This window comes from Mesitornis unicolor, unplaced genomic scaffold, assembly GCF_000695765.1.
Source record: "Mesitornis unicolor isolate BGI_N332 unplaced genomic scaffold, ASM69576v1 scaffold22388, whole genome shotgun sequence".
Taxonomy (NCBI): Eukaryota; Metazoa; Chordata; class Aves; order Mesitornithiformes; family Mesitornithidae; genus Mesitornis; species Mesitornis unicolor.
Genome location: NW_010200081.1, coordinates 34,693 through 55,262, shown reverse-complemented (window position 1 = coordinate 55,262; position 20,570 = coordinate 34,693). Strand labels below are relative to the sequence as shown.

The window sequence follows — 20,570 nt, the reverse complement described above, 5'->3', positions numbered from 1 at the left end:
CCTTGGGGCACTCCACTAGTTACAGGCCTTCCTCTTCCAGCGAATTACTCAGGGCTATGAGATGTCTTTCGGGACCACAAGAGGGCAGTTTGTGTCCAGCTATCCATTTTCCTGCATTCTCATCACATAAAGGGAAAATGCGTTTCACCCCAGCCTCACTCAGTAATTTACAGGCACTGAACGGACTGTAAGTCATGTAGCATAACCAACAGGTCAACCGTTTTGTGCTTATGGGTTATTTTTAATTTTTGAGCTGGCAACTCGTTCATTAAAACTGCATGGCAACCAGGTTTGAGAAAGATCTTGTAAATAAGCAGCTTTTTTTCATTAGGTCACTTTCATTCAAGCCAAAAACTTAGAAAAGGAATTAAAAAAAAGTACCTGCCTTCCTTTCATTTCTCAGTCCCTTGAAAAATGCATTATAGTCTGTTTTAGTTGACCATTTCCTTCTCTCTTGCCAAAGTGGCTACAAAGAGCAAGGAAATCAAGAGCACCTTTGTACAGGACAATTCCCATGGATTTTAGAAGCACTTGAACTTTCAGTTAAAGGAACAGTTCTGTATAACACAACCTGACTTTAAGTAATTCTGCCCAAAAGTGACTGTAGAAACAAACATGGGGGGAAGAAATTGTTCGCTGGTTTTGAGGAAAGAACCACTTACTTTACAGGAGGGCGACTGCTGTAACGAGCAGGAGACAGAAGTGTATAGTGGTGTTTTTGTACCTACAAACTGTTGGAAGTCGTGCTAGGAGTGCTGAGCCCTCAAACGCTGAGCAACAACATCAGCATGATTAGACTTGATACAATATGAATAACTAACTTGTTCAAAAAGACAAAAGCAACAAGATTCTTAGGCACGGGACCAAATACGTGCACGAAAACCTGCAGCAGGCTCCAGCTGTGGTGGCTTCCCAGCACGTACCTCTACCAAGCGTCCGATATTGGCTATGTGCGGAGAGGAGTCGCTCACAGTCTCATCTTTCTCCATCTAGAAAGGAAAGACACAGGGCCATTGATTACATGCAAATCCGGCAGTAAATTTCTTTCAGCTTTCCTTACCAAAAGAAGGGATGGAAGAAGTGGGTCTCAAAAGCCTAGAGTAACTATTCCTTCCGTGTGTAGAGGAGTAACATACTGAGAAATTCCCAGAACTAGACCAAAGCTCACATGTTGATAACAGAAACGCAGTGTAATAAAAACCACGAACCAAAATAAAACCCTGCTGTAGCTCCCTGGTGCAGACAGGCACTACAAAATTGTCATTCCCTACCTACTAAGGGGCGGCAGGAGATCCACAGGAGCGAACATGTAACACGACAAGAAGCACGGCAGCACAGCATGCGGATATGAAAACAAGGTTGTTGCTGACGAGATGCACACAAGGATGGTGCTGTCAGTTCAACAGCTGTGAACTATCCCTGCACAAACAGCTGCTGCTTTTAATCTTCACGTCAAACGCTACTTCCGACCGCATGCAGGCACATTCTCAGGATCTCCTGACAAAAGACACCTTCAGCATTACTTACCTTCCAGCAGAGAGGGAAGGTGCAGAGAACACAAAAACCAACCACCTGCAAGCCTGGTGATGATTTAAACTACTGCAATACCATGGAAAGAGCAATCTGACAGTTTGCAGTTCTTTTTTCCATTTTTCCCCCCTTCTTCTTAGACCAAAACCCTAAACCAATATTTATTTAACTATTAGGGGGAAGGAAGTACAAAGCAGTAAGTATGGGGGGCAAGAAGCAGACTGCCTTTTGCAGTAGAAATTCAGAGTTGGATCAATTTAAGTGTATAATGATACCACACTCTTAGTGTAGTATCTGAACAGGAGGCAGGTGCCTGAATTAGGTGAGAATTTTCATCATTAAGATCAAAAATTGCGAGCTGGTACTGCAAAATGTGACACTTGCTTTATTTCATCTGATTTTGCCCCATGAAACACCCATGCAGAGGCCATGGCTGACCATCCATGACCTGTCCTAGGGAAAAGACCATCGTCCCCAGCTCCTGAGCTGAAAATTCTGGCTAAAGGCAGCCAAGCTGTTGCACAGTAAACATCAGTCCCAGGAACCTCAACTGATACAAGATGTGCTGAGATGGCATGAAAACAAAACTGGGAGAAAAATGTAGTGGGAAGAACAGCCTTCAAAGGGTTTTACTAATCCCACTGAATTCTCTTATCCATCTGTTCATATCCCTCCCTCAGGGTAGGGTTTAAAAATCTGGGCCAGCTACAGGTTTCTTCTAATAAGCCAAGTCTCTAACAGGCTTGGGGAAGCATGTAATTTAGTTGGACCCCTGAAGGCAAAAGATAACCTAGAAGAGGGGGAGAAAGAGAACAAGGACGTTTAATTTTGCCTTCAGATTGCAGTCAGATTGTTTACGTGTAATGGAGACACGCTGCCTGGAGAACGGATCCAGTTGCAGGAGAGGGAGAATACAACTGTGAGCTACGCAAACACACATATACACGTTACGGTGAGTTTGGGAGCTGTCAGCAAATTGGCCAGATCTGGGGCAGCCGGGGAGTTGGCAGTGGGTCATTTACTTCCACAGCCTCCCCAGTGCATCTCCTCCACACCTGGACAGGCCGAGCTCATTGGTAAGAAGCAGAATCTGAAAACAGAATTTTTATTTTTCTTTTGCAAAATGTATATTATTACATCTCCATAAAAACTGCTGCCAGAAGGAAAACATTTTTATACGCTATAGAAGCCCAGATGTTACGAGAGGCTGTTTTAATGGAGTTCAGAGTCAGTAAGCAGCCATGTTATACAAACAGCAGAGCTGTTGGGATTTTTAAAGGTTCCTTCCGGTGGCTGTTACTGCACGGACCTAAGCAGAAAGCCTCGAGCAGCTTAAATAAAGGGGTTAATTTGCTTTGAGGGGAAATTCCAGTCTGTAAGTTGATGTTAACAAGCAGCTCATCTTCCCACTGTCACTCCCCATCTGCCGTTGAGCTCCGCCAAAAACCTAACGCTCCAGAATGAGCCAAGTCCGATCTACACAGCTCAGTCGCTCCTCTCCCGTTCGAGATACGCTGCTTGGCTTCCTTGCCTCACTTCCCCAGCCATCTGCTGCAAGTCTGACTCAGAGGGAAGCTCACTCTTCTGGGTATATTAAGCTCTCAATGGCTGGCTGGTCACTTTGGATGCTTCCTGCATGGAATATAGCAGCTGTTCGGGCTTTCTGTGAACGTTATTTGGAGGAAGAGTTAATACAAAGAGAGAAATTTAAGCTGGATCAACACTTTGGTTCATCATGAAAGTGTCTAAAAATACTAGAAAGATAAGAAGGCAACTCATCAACCATTTTGCTCTGAACAACTGACAACATCCGCAGCTGCTCTGGCCACAGAGCGACGTGAAAAACCTCTTTAATGAAACACAAGCAGATCAACGTGAGCCAAAGGCTCCCAAGCCACAGGCCAAAGGCAAGCTGAAGTCTCCAGGTGGAAAATATGTGGAATTATTTGGATATCAGTAAGGCAAAATCTGGCCTGCCTCTCCATGCCTGTTTCAAACTGTAACTAGACAAACGAAGGCTGTGAGCTCTACAGAGCTTGCGGCTTTGTAGAAACCAGCTGAGAACTCACCTCATCCTTCCACGGCCTTCATGTCTATTTTCTCTTACCAGTGTAACCAAAGACATCCCGTATCCTTTACCAAACTGAACATTCAAAACCATGAGCAAGTCTGGGGAAGCCACATCAGCTCTCTATCCCAGCACCCCATACTTGCTCTCCTTTTTCTAAACCAGCTATTATAAAGCTGAACCACTGTGAAATCCGTATGTTCATGTAAAGCAGAAACTACTTCCCAGACAATTACTGTTCAGTACAGCTCTGCTATCCTCTGCACCCTAAAATATGACTCAGTTAGCAATCAAAGAGACCGTGCCTCCAGGAAACCAGACAACTGCTGAGGGAGAGCTTAAGGATCGTGACAGCTACAACTTGAGGATCACTCTGGTGGAAAAACACTCCCCAACGCCCCACTTAATGCTACAACATCTGGAAGTTGGTGGGATAGGCCTTTACATGAAAGCTCAGCTTGATGAAAATATATGACTCTCCTAATTGCAGAGCACAAGCCTCGGAGGATTTACCTATTATGATAAATGGCAGAATGTCTCTGCTGGTGTTTTATTGAGCACTAATATATCACAGGGCACATCTTCCTGAACATGAGGAGAGCTCAGTTTGCAACAGACCAGCCTTTATCCAGCTCTGCAAAATGTTCCACCTTCGCCAGAGAGCATTTCAAGTATGAAAAATCAACGCACATCTGTGCTGCTTTAATCTGAAATCCCAGGCTTCGCTTGCCTTACAACTTTATGTCCTCCCCTTCCCACACCTCGTATGTAAATAAACTATAGGTTTTGTGCCAACTTCTTTCTCAGCAACCTTGTGCTTCCTCACAGTGTTCATCCTGGCTTAGGAAACACACACAGGTTCTTTGTGTGCAACAAGATCTCAGAAAGGCACCTGTTAGTCTTGCTTTTAAAGAGGGGGCTCCAGAAATCCGGCCAACAAAGTGCAGTGTTGACCATTTGCCAGAAAATGGGGAGGCCACATCTTACTTTGCATAAAATGAAACAGGATCATACAGCTGCTCTTACCTTCAATAAGAGTGCAGCCTAACAAAACCTCACAATTCAGCCAAAGCAATACAGCACCGTGGCAAACGACACAAGTAATTCCAATGTACACAAAGAGGACGGGACGCTAACGTCTGTCAGAGAGAAAATCATCTGCCAAGCATCTGGCTTGAATCAAGAGCGGGGTGGGAGTTACCTGCAGTCATTGGAGAACGTGCAAGGTAATTGAAAAGCTGCTGGCATTTTTCATTTCCCTGCAAGCGCTGCTCCCTTTGTTGTAAATGGAAGGTAGCATGTCCTGTCCTTTCCTCTCAGACATGCAGCACTTCAAGCAATTCGTCAAGGCAGACAGCGTATAACGCACCGATCGCTCCCTTCCTATCCGAATTCCAGCCTCAGTCCTTGTGTTGACCGATGCCTGGCAGTGTTGCGCCTGAGCTGGGAGGTGCTCCCTCCATCCTGGCCTGTGGTGCTTCAGCTCCAAACCCTCTTGAGTTGCACCCAGACTCATCTCCAAAACAGACTTTCTGCAAGAGCAGCACCCTTGGTTAGGCAACTGTAAAACTAGAAGTTCTGTCTGACATTGCATGGTGCTTTCTTTCTTTACCTTGCTATCATCCTCCCTCTATAAATCAGCTTTCTCCTTCCAGTTCCACCAAAATCTTCTTCTGTAATGTCCTTTGGAGTCAAAACAGAGATGGCTACACACGCTGTGTCTGTATTTACATATAACAACGTATATTGCTAAAGATCAGAACAAAACCTTCACTAGGCAAAGTGACAAGTGTTCTTCCATACAAAAGGACTGCTTAACAATGATCTAATGAAGTGTTCAAAGTGAAAATGTCACTTAAGCTTTAATTCTCTTTAAGTTTTCAGACCAAAATTATGAGCTATGGATCCTACATGCACAGAGCTGGTGAGTAACTTTTCCTCTCAAGGTAAAAGTTTATATGTGCACATATATAAAATCAATTATGCATATATATATAAATTATGTAAAGAAACACGTACCATGATATGTATGTTTTTGTGATGTATACTTGTGTGTGTATATATACACACAGCTTTCTATTGGATCAGGACAGAATCTGAAATCCTACATTTTAAACAAAACAAAATCCAAAACTCCACTCAGAACACAGCTCATGCCATTTTATTTAATCAGTCTATACTCCAGCTCTTAAAAAGAAATGCCCATAATTGAGCCAAAACAGAAAAAGCCAGAAGTTCTCATTTTGAAAACCACCAGGTAAAGTAAATTAAACCTACACAAAGGAGGTTTTCAACTTCCGAAAACGGGCCCAGTCCTCCATCTACCATGTCTCTCCCTCTCTTTTTTCGTTTGGTCCACTTACAAATGTAAAATGCTTGTACAGTTACCTCACCTTGTAAACACAGACAACTCCTATCATAGCACATGAAGAACTGCATTGGGAAGACCACCAAAAAGTAGTGGTTCAGTGAACTGGGAGAGAGATGTCAATTCTCGGTGTATGACATTGAAGTAGACATAGGCTAGGGACAAAACCTCTAAGTAATATCTACTCAGAACATAACATCACATGGCCCCAAGCCATGTGTAAGAATACTCAAAGACACGGTGTCCTGGAGAGACAGAGAGAAAAAATTCTTAGAAATTCAGTGCAACATTTAGGAATAGCCTAAGCTGGAGCCTTGTAGTGACGAGAGTCTGGGGATGCTCAGGAACTGCAGAGACAAGTTTTTCCAAATAGCCTTGACAAAGGCAACGACGTTTGTGTCTGATCTGGGGCAACAGTACTTCACCAATAGGAAATGACAGCAGAGAGCAGCTATTTCTAGACTCTTACTTCTAGATCCAAGTTCGGCTCTACCACACTGTCCATCCACAGGAAAACAAATACGATTGCTTGATTGCTTGCACCGAGTGCAATCTGCAGACGTTAGGAAGGGGAATTACTGAGCAAGTGTTTCCATACGAAGCTGCAAGCGCTCCCCATAGCATTTCAGTGCGAGACCTGCCCAGCTCTTGGTGGCTGCCAGAGGTGGTGAATTAGGAGGCATTACATTAGCTGTTCCTTTGCGCCTGCTCCTGGCCACCAACTTAATCATTCCAGTCATCACTCGAAAAATACCCGATTTGCGGCTACGAGGTGAAGCTGGTTTCAAAGTAATGGCTCTCAACAGACTTCCCTTTCAAAGGACTGAAAGGTTCTCTCTGCCATCGGTTTATAAGCCAGGATATTACAAAGCTTGTGAACACTTCAAAAGCTTCCACCGAAACACAAGGACATCTGCTATTCGCATTTTAGGATCAAAGGTGGTCAAGTAGCTTAAATGCTGAGTTGACCAAAACCAGGTACAATTTATCATAGACGAAATTATTGCAAAATTATGGTTAGGACATCAGATTACTGATATCATCAAAGGCAAAGCTGTAACACAGCATTCAAGAGAGAACTAAAACCTGCTTTTGGTGCCTAAGTTTGCTACAGACTGTATAAAAAGCCCAGCAAAAAGTAAGAATAAAACCTGCTGTCCTTAGGTGATGTGGCAAACTGGATTTACAGCAAAGCGAAAGCCTTGCGCTCAGTTTAGTCCAGCTACAGCTAAATAAATGGCTCAGGACAAACAGCTCCTCCTCGCATAGCACACCTCAAGGCAGCATGAAGATTTTCGTTTTCTGCCATGGATTCTGACGAAGCCTGTCCCATTAAGTCTACTATGGCATCCGCAAACAGAAAATCTCCAGCCCAAAGCTAAATTCTGAGACTCAAGTTTCCATTGTTTGTGCAGAAGCAGTGCATCATTACCCCAGTGGCTTTTTTATGGTTACTTACATTGGAAGCAGGCCCCTGCTTTAATGCATCACATATGAATTAAATGATCTGCTGTTAAAATGATGACAGAAGCATGAATCTCCCCGCGAAAGCTTAGGGAGTGAAAGTCAAACTAAACAAGGCCTAGCAGTTCAGGCCAAGGTGTACTGAGGACACCCATTCTCAACAGACTCTTGTTTTCCTTGGCACAGCTCTCGCACACCAGAAGGCCACGGCCAGAGTCAAGCCCTTGGCCTCCACTTCACAGCTATGACTTAAAGTATTAGGAAGGTCTGTGATTAAATATTTGTCCGGGTCACCATAACTCGGGTGTCATTACTGCAAACATTTTAAAAGAGTACGCAATGCTCAAAACTGTCTCCAGATGCCTTTCCTCCCCTCTGCTTTTCCATCGACTTCTGTAAATCAACATGGAAAGAAAAATCACCTAAGTCTAGGGCAAGCTTCTGCGACTGCAGTACTAACACAATTTCAGCTCCTCTTTGCAATCACAGGTCTTTCTTTCCTTCGTCTGGCTCAAACCTGGACAAAAACATGAACTGCTTAACAGAGTCCGCATTGTCCTTTGTATCGAAAGCAATAGTCTGCCCTGGGAAGTCTCATAAAGGAGTTTTAGCTACTGCCAATCTCTCTAGTCACTCATGACCGTACAATATGCCTCCTGTCCTCCAGAGTTTATTACTCTGCTCGAGTCACTGATTTCCACAGTCCAGATCTCAAGCAACCTCAATTCATCAGCAGCACAAAGCAGGGAGACAGCAACCTCTGGCAGGTGGCTGGGGCATGAGCACCTTCACCCAGCGGAGTGAAGTCCAGCAGAGCTTGCCTAAGGCACCAGTGCTGCCTGGACAGTCCTCAGGCTGGCACCTTCCTTGTGAAAAACAGCTCTCAAGAGGAAGTCAAAGTAAGTAGCACTGGCACAAAAAACCCAAATGTTTAGAAGATATTTGTTTTAAAAGAGATTTTTTTTTTTAAATCAGTGTCCTAGTACTGCAGGAGGAAAGTACTAAAGAAGGATACCAGAAGATAACTGACATCTTTAAGAGCAGAAGAATCCTATAGTCGATGCAAAATATAGGTTTGTTCACAGTGGCCTCACTGGCTTTTAAGAGAGACACAACAAAAGAGGTCATCTTGTATTTTTATAATCCTACTGGAATCTTCCAGTAAGAGCGTGGGCAAATCTTACCAATACAAATATCTGTCTGGGTATATATATACACATATATATTTTTATGGAAGTGTGAAAATTTAGGAATACCAAAAGAAAAACTAAGATTTAAAAACAAGTCTAAACTCCCACTGACTGTTTTATATTTTTAATTGAAAGCTCTACTGCCATCAAGCAAAGTTCGAGGGGTTTCCTGGTAATTACACACTTAGGCATTAACTGTTTCACTGGGCTGCATACGCAGCAGGAGAATAGATGTTTATACAACACCTCACAAAATCAACTTTTTGTTCCTGACTGGGGCTACTGGGTATATAAGTAAGGAAAGGCTCGCCTTGGGTCTGCAGCGTACGCTCGTGCCAGTATTCAGACGTACCTGTCTGGTAAGGCTCCCTCCGAGGTTCATGGTACCAGAACCAGTTTTATTAGTCTGCAGCCACAGCATCACTGTGGAGGTCAGCTTGTAATGAGCAGTACGACCACTGGATTTCTCCTAGAAGTGGAAGGATAAAAAGGACAGAGACAAAAGGTTAAAAATCCTTCAAGAAAACCTGAACGGTTGCTGGCCCCAAAGACCCCACAAGCAACAGGACAGATAGCTAGAACTCCACTCACATAGCACATTCTGTTTCTTAGAAACAATTGTAAGTGTGCACATTCCCTTAATTGTCCAAAGCAAATCTAGTTAGAGCAATTTAACCTTCCATTACCTTGTTTTTATTACCTAATTAGTGATATTTATCTGTAGACCTTCATGTTAAAACAAAATAGTATCACATGCATGGAAAGTAACATACTTTCAATTCTTCTGGGATTCTTTTTGATTACAGCCCTGACTTATCTCTATCCAAATTGCTTCAGGGAATTTTCAGAAATTAACAGGGGAAAGCAGTTTACAGCCCCTGACACAATATTGCATTGTTCAGCAGAACACCTGTGCTCGTTAATTGTCTGGAATTAACTGGGTTTTGTTTTCACTCAGGAGTATCAGCTACCCAGAGGCTGTACCTGAACCTCCACCACGTGGATGGAATCCCAGCATCCCTTAATCTTCTTTGATCCATCTCCAGCTTTCTTAATGAGGATCACCCCAGCAAAACCATGATCCAGATCCCAGAGGTAGACAGAGGAGACTCCACCTTCAAAATACCTGCAGGACGCAATCCAAGAGGCATGTTAAAAGTAAGTAGGATCCGAGCCAGAGTCAGATATCAATAATAATCTTAAATAAGCAGAATCTCTATATCCCAGTAAAGATTTTTTTTCTTTTCAGATGGCACTCTCACCGGCTATACACCTAGAAACACAGCAGTTTAAATCATCTTATAATACGGAGACTTTAATTACAAAAAACTGTACATTTCTCTAAAGAAGAATAAAAGCCTAGTGAGAAACAGAGCTAGTTACAGATTTCTACAGTACTGAAGCAAACAATTCCTCTGATTCCAATTAACTATAACAGCTGGTAAAAGCACGAGCTACAAAGTAGGCTGAGAGTAAGGCTTTATTTTACAGTTTCAGGGTTGGGTTGTTTCTTTTCCTTTTCTCTCACTGTTGGGAAAGTCTGGAAGCTCTTTACAACAAAGTCTGCTAATAAAGACAAAAGGTAACAAGTAAGCAGCTTTATGCTGCTGTCTCAAAAGTTTGTGTGAAGCTGACTTACTGAATTATTGCAAATAGAGTTGAACCGAAACCAAGGTTCTTAGAAATGAAGGGATGCTGTCGAGGTTTACAGATTATTCCACCTTCAGACACGGTAGTACGTAAGTTAGAATACCTAAATCTCAGGTTCCCGGTAGCAAAAAAGTACACTCAAAAACTATCAAAGCAATGACATCTGCAGGACCTCACTCCTTTGTAACACCAGTGCGAGGCTCCTTACGCACCAGATGGAAAATGCACTTTAAAATAATGGTAAACAGCCCAAGACTGCAGGAAGAAAGAGAAAACATCTAGAAAACTGAAACTATAACCCACAGCATTTTAAGTTACCAAACAGCCATGAGCAGTATCACGCAGAAGGGAATACTCTTTCATGCCACACAACTCTTAGATCTCAGCGCTGAACTCCTGCTGCACAGCATCACCATCTCCTGCAAAGAGCTAAGGAAAGGATGAGAGGTGACTTCAGCTCAGCCAGAAGATCAATGCCAAGACATTCATCAGCCAGAAAGCTCTACTCTCTTCTGAGCACCTACTGCCATTCTGCGAGCACATAAAGCAGACAAAACACCTGAGAATTCATTGTCTGGAGAAGAGCAACAGCTCCTCATCCAAAGGCACGAGGAGGCGCTATGATTGACGGTTCCCAGCAGCTAAGCTGGGCGAGAGTCACGCAGATTAAACCCTTCTATGTTCCTGCCTCTTACTGTGCCTCTTATCTGCAAGTGTCTGCATGTTTCTCCTTTTCTGCAAGAAAGGAAAGCATCACTCATCACCAACATGAAAAACTTGTTGAGCCTCCCACCTTCATGCTCCCCTCCTTTCTAAACACAAGCCTGACAGTTATTAATGGCATTTAAGTTTTGATTTACTGCGCATTTTGTACTTTATGTATTAGCTTGAAGTACTGTAGATTCAAGAACACGAAGCCATCCTTTCTACAAGTCAGCAAAAAAGATACTGGGAAGTTAATGGAAATAACGTAGGTAACTTTCACCATAGTCTCTGCACTTAGAGATCAGCCCAGGATGTTGCTTCAAGAAGGCAGAGTCAACAAAAGAGCCCAAATTCTTTCTAATTGCACGCATTCAAGTCCGTACCAAAAGCATTGCTGACCCCAGGAGGTATATACGACTTCGTATTAACTCACCACATCATTTTAGCTTTAATAGGTGACTCCTGCTACTTGTCACCATGCGTAGTGTGGGCACTTAAGCAACCAGCATACACAGCCCTGTCCTGTGACACCAGTCAAGCCACTGATAATATACCATTAAAAAAGGAAAGCCCTTTGCTCCACAGGCATGCTAAAGCCAGACTTCCAGCAGGCAATTTAAACCTAACAAACCAACAAACACCCTTTTTATATCCCCTGGGGAATTCACAAATGGATTTTGGTTAATGCAGTTAATGGGAATTTCAGTCCCGCAGTGAACCTCAGTTCCAACCTAAGTGACCCTGCCTTTGACAAAAGGGCAGCGCGAACCAAAGGCCAGAGAGCGGAAGTGATCGTCCACTTGCAGAGCTTAAACAAAATATTCACATATAGAGTAAGTGAACCGACTCAAAATGAACTGGCAGCCACCGAGAATATTACGGTGTGTACAGACAGTTTCCCCATTACCCACTTTATGAGCTTGCTATGAGCATGAAACATTAATTAAGAGAGGGACCGAAACAAGGTTTTTGGAAATTTATTCTTACCTACTGTACTTTGATCCTAATGACATGAAACAGGAAAAAAATAATTTTTATGTGGTTCACCTTTATGAGATTTTACATAAAGGCTTTTGTGGGTATTTTAAGAATGTGCTAAAATGTTGTCTGAAACCACATAAAACCATCTGAAGAACCTCCCGCCAGAACTAACACTGCACACATGGAAACGCTTTAACTTGCCTTTGTATATTTAATGAATCAAATATAGTATTAATATTGTTTTAAATACCAACATGCTATTTCAATAAAGTTGTTTTGCCATAGCCAGATCCAGTATCTTGAGACTCAAACAACAATGCCAGCGATTGAACCATTATGAATCCAAGGCACACCGGGATATGTATTAGCCAAAGCCTCCTCTGTGCTTCGGCAATACATAATCACTTCAAAAATGCACTCCTCCTTCATGGGGAGAAAACATATCTAATTGGTAACTACATTAGAGTTCACCGTTCCTCACACAGCACTGAAATGGGAGTTCTGAAGACTGTCTAAACTCAGGAAAGTCTTGTTTGGAGAGGGGAACATTCCTCGAAACCTGTTTTCTTCAAGAAAAATAAAGAAGTGCCACAGGTTAATTGGCTGCTACATAATAGAAGACTGGATGACAGACAGATTGGTAGGAATTTATATCTACATTCATGAACTTGGATTTGCTGCAAGAAGGCTGGACTACCTCCAAGAAACCCCTTCAGCACGGATTAAAAAGCTGCACTTATTAAAATCCAAGCAGGAGAGGTAACCAGCTTGGAAAAAGTTCCTGGAAGGAAGGAACTTTCTGTTAAAGAAATGGATGGGCAAACCAGAGCACAGCCCCATCAAAGTTACAGGCAGTAGCTGCAGCAAAACACTCTGAAAGCACTACACAGCTCCTGGATCAAACATAATTTTCCTTGCTCGTCCATTCTGGATACCCCTGCTCATGGTACATTATCCTCCCGCACAACAGCAGTTACGAAAGGCAATCTGTCTGCTTCAGAGGCTCAAGTCCTCTCCCAGAGCAATCAGCAAATGCTTTTGGGACGTACAAGAGCTCTGACATAGGAGAGAAACTCCGGTCTATATTGGGGTACCTTAGAAACGTCCTCAGAGGATAAACCATTTCCAAAGGACAGCAAATCAAAGGAAAGCAATCACTCCTCCTTAAGGACACGCATGTCTCCAGGATATGCTCTGCATTTACCTACAGACAAAAGTTTGTAATAAAACAAAGAAAAAACCTAGTCTTCTGGTTGCCATGTCCCTTTATTAACAATCAAAATGCTGCCAAATGCTATCACAGGATCACAGAATGGTTTGGGTTAGAAGGGACCTTTAAAGATCATCTGGTCCAAATGACATCCCTGTCCCTCTGAGGACAGCCAGCATGCTTCTATCTCTGGCTTTTTATAAAGCTGCCCAGGAAAGTGACTAAAAGGCACAAGGCCCAACATAATCATTCATTCTCTTCACGAAATTCAGGATAGCATTTCACTCAAAATCAATTCTAGTTTTAATGTCCTGATCAAACACTGAAGTTTTATATCCGTTATTCATCAACCACAGAACTCCTGGAAAAAGCTGTTCTATACAAAAAATGTCACACTTCAGACTGACCTACTTTACGAATGCAAGAATAAAAGAAAATATTTAAGCTAAGAGTGATCCAAAGCTTTATGAAGTGTTTGAAGTTTAAGCGGGTGGAGACACAGGATGGAAACTTGTTTAAGGAGCTCGAGCTGTATCCATGAAATAGGGAGACTGTGGCCAGAACAAAGCCGTAACTTCAAGAGGGATGTGACAGGGGAGGAAATCCCCCAGTTTCCAGCACAGACCTCAAGAAAGGAGGACAGATTAATCACTTTGTTTTACCACTAAAGGACAGATCAGAAAAGGCACCGCAACTCTCCCGATAGCACTCTACTTCTCGCAAGCCCTGCAATGAATGCTGGACCCTATACTGAGAAAATTCGTTTCCACCACACAGCAATAAAAACAAGCTATGACTTTCAATTACTCTTCAGAACCAAATCACTCATCCATAAAAACACTTGTGTATTTTCCAGTAAGTAACTGAGAGGCAGAGACAAAACCTCACCCAGTGTCTCTGGCTTCTGGCTCTCACAGCACTAAGCCACAAAACCCTGATGCCAAAGTACCAATACCTGGAACCTCAGGCTGGCTATGCAAACCTTCAAAAGAGCTGCACACTGTTTCAAACTGACTCGTTGAAAGCAGAAAAATATATTTTCTTTCTTTTCCATAAAGGTTGCATAGCTATTTCGTCCAGCTACAGAAGTTCAGCATAGAAAGGGAAACGTCTCAATTTATTTAGATCAACAGACTTCCAAGAAACCTGTCATTTCAAAAACCTACCCCAGAGGAAAATATGGAGCATTCAGCTACAAATGTTTTTACAAGAGTGACAATGACTGAAGTCACAATCTGAGAAGCTAGTGTCTAACAGCAACCCAAAAACATTACCTAAAAGGCTAGGTGAGGAAGCAGACATGTCAACTGCTATTAAAACTGATGACTGTAATGGCAGGTGACTTGGCACAATTTTCACCGAGTCCTTCCCTATGCCTGCACCCTGTCATTTCAAACCAGCACATAAATAGCAACAGAAATATGAAGGAAGTGGCAAGTTTCAGCAACCCACCCTCCTCCAAACCCAAAACATTACTAAGGCGTTCATTCACATCACCTGCAATCTCAAAGTTCAAGTGAGGGGGGGAAAACAAAAGTCTTCAGGACAACATCAAGACACGAGCGCTGTCACTACATCATTTTGTAGTCTGAGTCCTCCGTTCAGCTTTCTAGTAATGAGGCTCATGAGCCTGTTTTTAATGAAAGGGACAGGTTGGTACCAGGACCTCATCAGGATGTAACACTTCTCCCACTGGCACGAGCACAGATGATTTACAGTTCCTCTCTCCCTCCTTCTTTGGTCCCAGGAGAGCGACCGTATAACACTTTCAGAACGTTACCTAAATACTTCAAATGAAAAAGGTAAAATGTTTGTGTATGCAGACCAGCTGTTTTTCACCACAGTTTATGAACACAGCCCAAAGTATGCTTGTGGACTCTGTACAGGTATTTTACAGAAATTCTTTCCAGCATACACAGGTGCAAAAATCCCTCGAGCAAACATACCAATCCAGTTAGGCATGTGTAACTTCAATGCCAGTTGTACTTAAAAGCACACATCTGGACCATGGTGGGATGACTCAAACTGCAAAGCAGAGTTGTGAAGTGCAAGAACTCTGCAAGGAAGGAAAACAGGATTCAAACAATGGGATCCTGAAGGTTAAAAGTCTCCCAGAACCTCCCATGTTGTGCTTTCTAGTACCTTCCGTTATTTAAAAAAACGACTATATTGCTCACGTTTTCCTTACCATCCAATTGCTCTTGGCAGATGGAAACTAATGACCAAATCCCTTTTGAGAAGTCACCTGGAAACAGTTCCATTAGCCACCTAATAAGCAAGACAATGGGTCACTTTGTACCACGTCCAAACCCGTCACCGGTTCATTAACTGCCAGGAAGCGCCGACTGCTTACAAATCTTTCACCCGTACCCATCCGTTCGACCAGCGCGCTCTGCGGAGACAGCCCACTGCTTCATCCACAGACAGTCTGACACGTTTTAGACCCTGCCAGCTATAATTCAAATACGAGTAAGAGGCAAAAAGACAGCAGCAGAAGTCTTCTGTGTCATGTATTAAGTCTGCCAAAGTCTGTGCAGACTACAGATTTCATGTGACATATTTCTTTCTTCAAAGAGATAAATATCAGATACGCTATGAGATGGCTACTATTTGACAAGTTACTCTGTCCTCAATTTTCCATCATTAAAACACTGGGCATTTTGGCAAGCACGAGGTAAACTTCTGCAAGCGTAGCTGTGTGTTATCAGATATTATAAATTCTACAACTCCAGATCATAAGAAACTGAGATTTTAAAATTTAGTCACACTCCATTTTTGAAAGCATGCAAGTAACTTCTTAGTAGAGATTTAAAACCTTCAGAGAATGGTGTTTGAGGATAGCGCTGCATTATCAGTGCTGACCTCCTAACACAAGCTTTCCCTCTCCAGGGTTCACATTTTATGTAATCACAGAGAACCGTGGGAACTCAAGGGAAAAACTCCTCCTCCGCTGAAAATCTCCGATTCAGAAGATAAGAATGTGGTCTGTGCAGAGCTGCTCCAAAATGAAGCATCCAAAGAAAAAATAAATCAGATTAAAAGCAACTAATTTAGTTTGCACAGCATGACAGTAGGCTTAATTTTTTCCTCTCGTCTTCTAAGTTTGCGCTAATCTGTGTAATATATACCAACAACTTCAATATTGATTCTGGTTTGAGTTTTGAGCTGCCCATGGGCGAGCTAAGGAAGAGATCCCAACACTGCTCTGTTTACTCTTACATCTAAACAATTTCCTTGAGAAAGCATCATGGTTTTAATTTTAAAAGCACATGAACATGAAAGCAAGGAGCATCTTGGCAGTTTAGGTCTGTCTTATGAGACATCATCTTGTACTTATCAGTCTAACCCGGAGGCAAGAATCTCAGAGATGACATAATCCTGATGTCACACCCTATTGTGCAAACCCCTCGCCAGCAGTGAGATGGAAAGTCAGGTTTCCTTAGCGCTAGGATGCATAACAAATGCATCTGGATTCAATCCGCAGGGCCCTTGCTGTGAAAACCACAGTAACTATCATGCCCAAGAGAAAGCCATCACAAAGGGCTAGTAACCATTAATGAGGAACAGTGAGCTAATGGCAATAAAGTCACTTCAAAGCTTTCCATGGGTTTGTAGTTTAGGCAAACTAGGTTTACATCTAAACACAGACAGAACGCTTACATAAAGAGCTCACAGCTGCCTAATCGCTTTGTGAGTTGAAAGTTGCACTGCAGGCTGCAGGAATCGAAGCTCAGCGACTGCTCCCCCGTGCACACCTACGGGCACGAGCACTGGCACAGGCTGTGCTAAAACCAAAAACATTAATTACGCCTCCTACATCTGGTGCTCTCCTTTTACTTACTTGGTGGAATCGGCGCTGTTCCACGCACAAAATAAATCAAATTTGGTCAAACAGATAAATTCAGCCAATTGCTACAAACCTTGCGAGAAGGGCAAAGTATTTCCAAAATTGGAGAGGAATGAACTCTACTCAGAGGAATGGTCTGTCGGACCAGGTATAGACAAAGACAAAGGTTGTAAAGGAGAAATTAGATGACAAACTACAGCAGCACTCTGAAAGAGTTAAAGTCTAAGGGCAGCACTACTAGAGGTTTGCCATTTTTTCTTACCAAGATAAGCGGCCGAAGGCTTGTATCAGGTGGTTCAAGGATGCAATCCAAAATAAACTAAGAGAAAAGGTAAAAACAGCTAAAAAGGGGAAAGCTGGCCAGCAGCTTACAGGACATTTGAACATACTTGCTAGAAGAGACACTTGGCACAGAGTTCAACGGCAAAGAGCCGCAGAGTCAAAGTGAAACATCCCTGAAATGCAGCAAATCAAGGCTGTTCAATGAGATTTAATGCACTAATAATAATAAAGACAGCCCTGAGCAGTCTAAAAATTAAAGAATAAGCTTGCCTGTCACTGGGATTTCACTGCTGTACCTGACCGGTGGCCCCTTCAAGCTCTCTAGCAAAGAGCTCCTGAATCGCCACCTTCCTGAAGGTGGCTGCATCCAGGAAATCACTGAGCCTTTCCTCCTCCAGCTGAGAGGAGAAAGGTGATGGATGTTCAGTTCAGGCAGTATCTGTGCTGCAAAGAGCGCTGCAAACGCTTGGCTGGCACGGGTACCATCCTCAGCACTGCTAACACCCTTCCAAATTTGAGTGACTAACTCTATTTTGGACTAGATTCCAACACAAAAAAATTCAATAATAAGAGATTACACACAATGAAGACGTTTTAGAAGTCAATCCTCTCCCAGACCTCCTTCCGCTCCTACTAAATTCCTTGTTCAGAGCTCTAATATAACAAATTGAAAATGGACCAACATCAAAATACCGATAGAAGCAGAAGTTCAAAAGGCTTCACTGCTTACTCTGTTGAGGGAACTCCAAAAAATTAATTAACAAAAACATCTGCAGGAGCAGAATGATTAAGATGAGCATTTCATCCTTGGGTTTTGGGGTTTTTTTCTTAAAAGCTGTTAAAAATCAAACGCACCAATAAATCCAACTTAACCCAAGAAGCAAAGTAGTAAGGAAGAGGTTTCTAAACAGCTTTCTACTAAAGTGGTCCAAAGTTGTCAAAACTCATCTTGTTTGTAGAAGTATTCAGATCAGCAGCATCCTTCCCCAGGGAGGTCTATTTAATCACTTCAGAGATTATTTCTTCCAGACAACAAAGAGCTATTAGATTACTTAATTAAAGCACTGATTATCTCCAACCCAAAACAACAGAACACAGAATCTAAAATAGATAGATTTATCCAGATGCCCTGGTCCTCATTATGCTTTGATTTCAATCAGTCACACACACACGTCAAGCAAAGGGCAATAAATTACAACCATGTGTTTGAAGAAATGATCTTCACGATATTGGAAGTGGAAAGCTAAGGCTCTAACTGAACGGTGTAAGATATTAGACTTCCATCTGGGAACAATAACCAGCTGAACAAAAACATACCAGGGCATTAGCTTCAGGCAGTGTCTGAGTTAAAGCTGGCAGCGGGAGATCTAAATTAAACAGTTGTTTTTTGGGAAAGCGACATGCATTTTGGTAAAACAGATAACCAAGAAATATGCTTGTTGTTTAACATATATTACAGAGAGGGAATTCAAACCCAGAATAATTCCTCTTTAACCCAAAGAGATATGAACGTGCCTCCAGAAATAAAAGATGGGCAACTCTAGAGATACTTAAAGGTAGTTTGCCTTAAAAAAACCACAGGGAACAATTCAGCACTGGGTTAGAGGCGCTGAAGATTCAGCAAATTTGTTCTTCTCAAGCTTGCATGATTTGAAACAACTCCACATGATATTACAAGACCTCTCCAAACTTGTTTTCACACCACAGTCCCTCAGTGTGCTGCCCAAGAAGCTTTTGGGGACAAAACTAAAATTTAAGACTAGTCCCCAGCAAGCAAATCGGAATGGATTGTTTGACACAAACTGTTAACAAATGCCTCACGGGCTGTTTCCCTCCAAACACCCACGCCAGCAGGTGCCAACCCCTTGGGAATGGCAAATACATGCCGATGACTCACTAAATGTAGGTGGATACTTACCACATCTGATTAGAAGAGAAATCTAAAAAGGAATGGTATGTGGGCCAAATGGGACTGACACAAGGAAAAACTGAAACTATCTGAAGTCCTGGGAGACACCCAAGATGAACTCTCTGAGATATTATCACTTACTGTGCACAAAGGTAAAACGGGAGGTAATCCAGAGGAAGCTTGGCCCGTATGCAGAGAGCAGAGTGGGATTAGCACACATTCTCAAAAGTATTTCTTCTTCAACACAAAGGGAACACTTTCCTCTCCTGCTCCCCACTGGAATGACCAGTATAAGATGTATTTTAAAGTGGGAGAGTGACGGGAACGCCACGTAGAGAGAAGTGCTTAGAAGGTGTGAAGGTACACGTCTTTCTGACATGGGCAGTCCATACTGGCTACATGACTGCAAGCACAAGATCCAGCAGTTCAGCCCAGCAAGGCTGGAAATAAAGCCACAAACTGCTCTGAAAAACCTAGCAGAAACCCTCATTATAGGAATAAAATGTCCAACAGCCCAGGAAATTCAAGCACACTGGAGCTCGGTGTTCTCTGTGAATGACTGCTTACACAGGATTATTTTTTTATTAACTGTTACCTCTCTACCATAAAACACAGCATAGCTGTGGTTAGAGGTGAAGTTCAGAAATATTCTCTGCCTCGTAGAAAGAGGGACAGAACAGCCTGGTAAGGAACTGCTGTAGGAAAACCTGATGTGTCAGATCAGAGGCTTCTCTCTCCGCATCATTTTCACCCTCTTAATCTGCACTGCAAGCTGAAAGTCGAACAGTGCGACAGCCACTGCACTTAAACTCACAGTTTTAGAGAAAGAATTGGCAATGTGAAGTATCAGATTGGTGTCACCTATGAACGGTCTGTCTGGACAGACAACCCCACCAGAGGGCACAGAGACAACAAAAGTCTCTGCAGGTTAATTCAAGAAACTTCTTTTGCAGGCTGCCTACAAAATGAACAGCGTTACTGGAAGGTTATAAATCTTCCCATGCAACTGAAGACTGAACACTACTTATTTTTCTGATTAATGCATCAACGCTCTCCAACGAGCCTGAAATATTTCACAACGCTGGAAAGTCTCTGTTGTCACTGGCTCTGGGATTTGCAACGACGCTGCTAACTTTGTCCTGGAACCGGTGCATCGCATGCTCCCTTCCCAACGCTGCAAGCTGTCAAAGCAGCAGGGCAGTGACACCTTTAATTGACATCACCGGCTCAGACCTACTCCTGGCTTTACGGTGGGTGTGCAGCATTGGTTTCCAGCTCTAGCAGACCATGGAAATTACATCACCGCAATTGCCATCTTGCTCCCAGTAAAACCTTCCCCGTGCTTCAGACTCCCACATGGCTCCAG

General features: G+C 42.8%; 1 protein-coding gene across 1 annotated transcript in view; it reads right to left on the bottom strand.

Annotated features, from left to right (window-relative positions):
* Positions 1 to 923: 923 nt before the first annotated feature.
* The window catches only part of CAPZB (capping protein (actin filament) muscle Z-line, beta), a gene marked incomplete at both ends in the record, with an annotated part of 38,208 nt that continues 18,561 nt past the window's right edge, over positions 924 to 20,570 (bottom strand). Inside the window, 3 exons of the mRNA XM_010189638.1 lie at positions 924 to 989; positions 8,973 to 9,089; positions 9,605 to 9,746. Of these exons, the coding sequence (XP_010187940.1) occupies positions 924 to 989; positions 8,973 to 9,089; positions 9,605 to 9,746 (325 nt within the window). The remainder of the gene's footprint in view (positions 990 to 8,972; positions 9,090 to 9,604; positions 9,747 to 20,570) is intronic.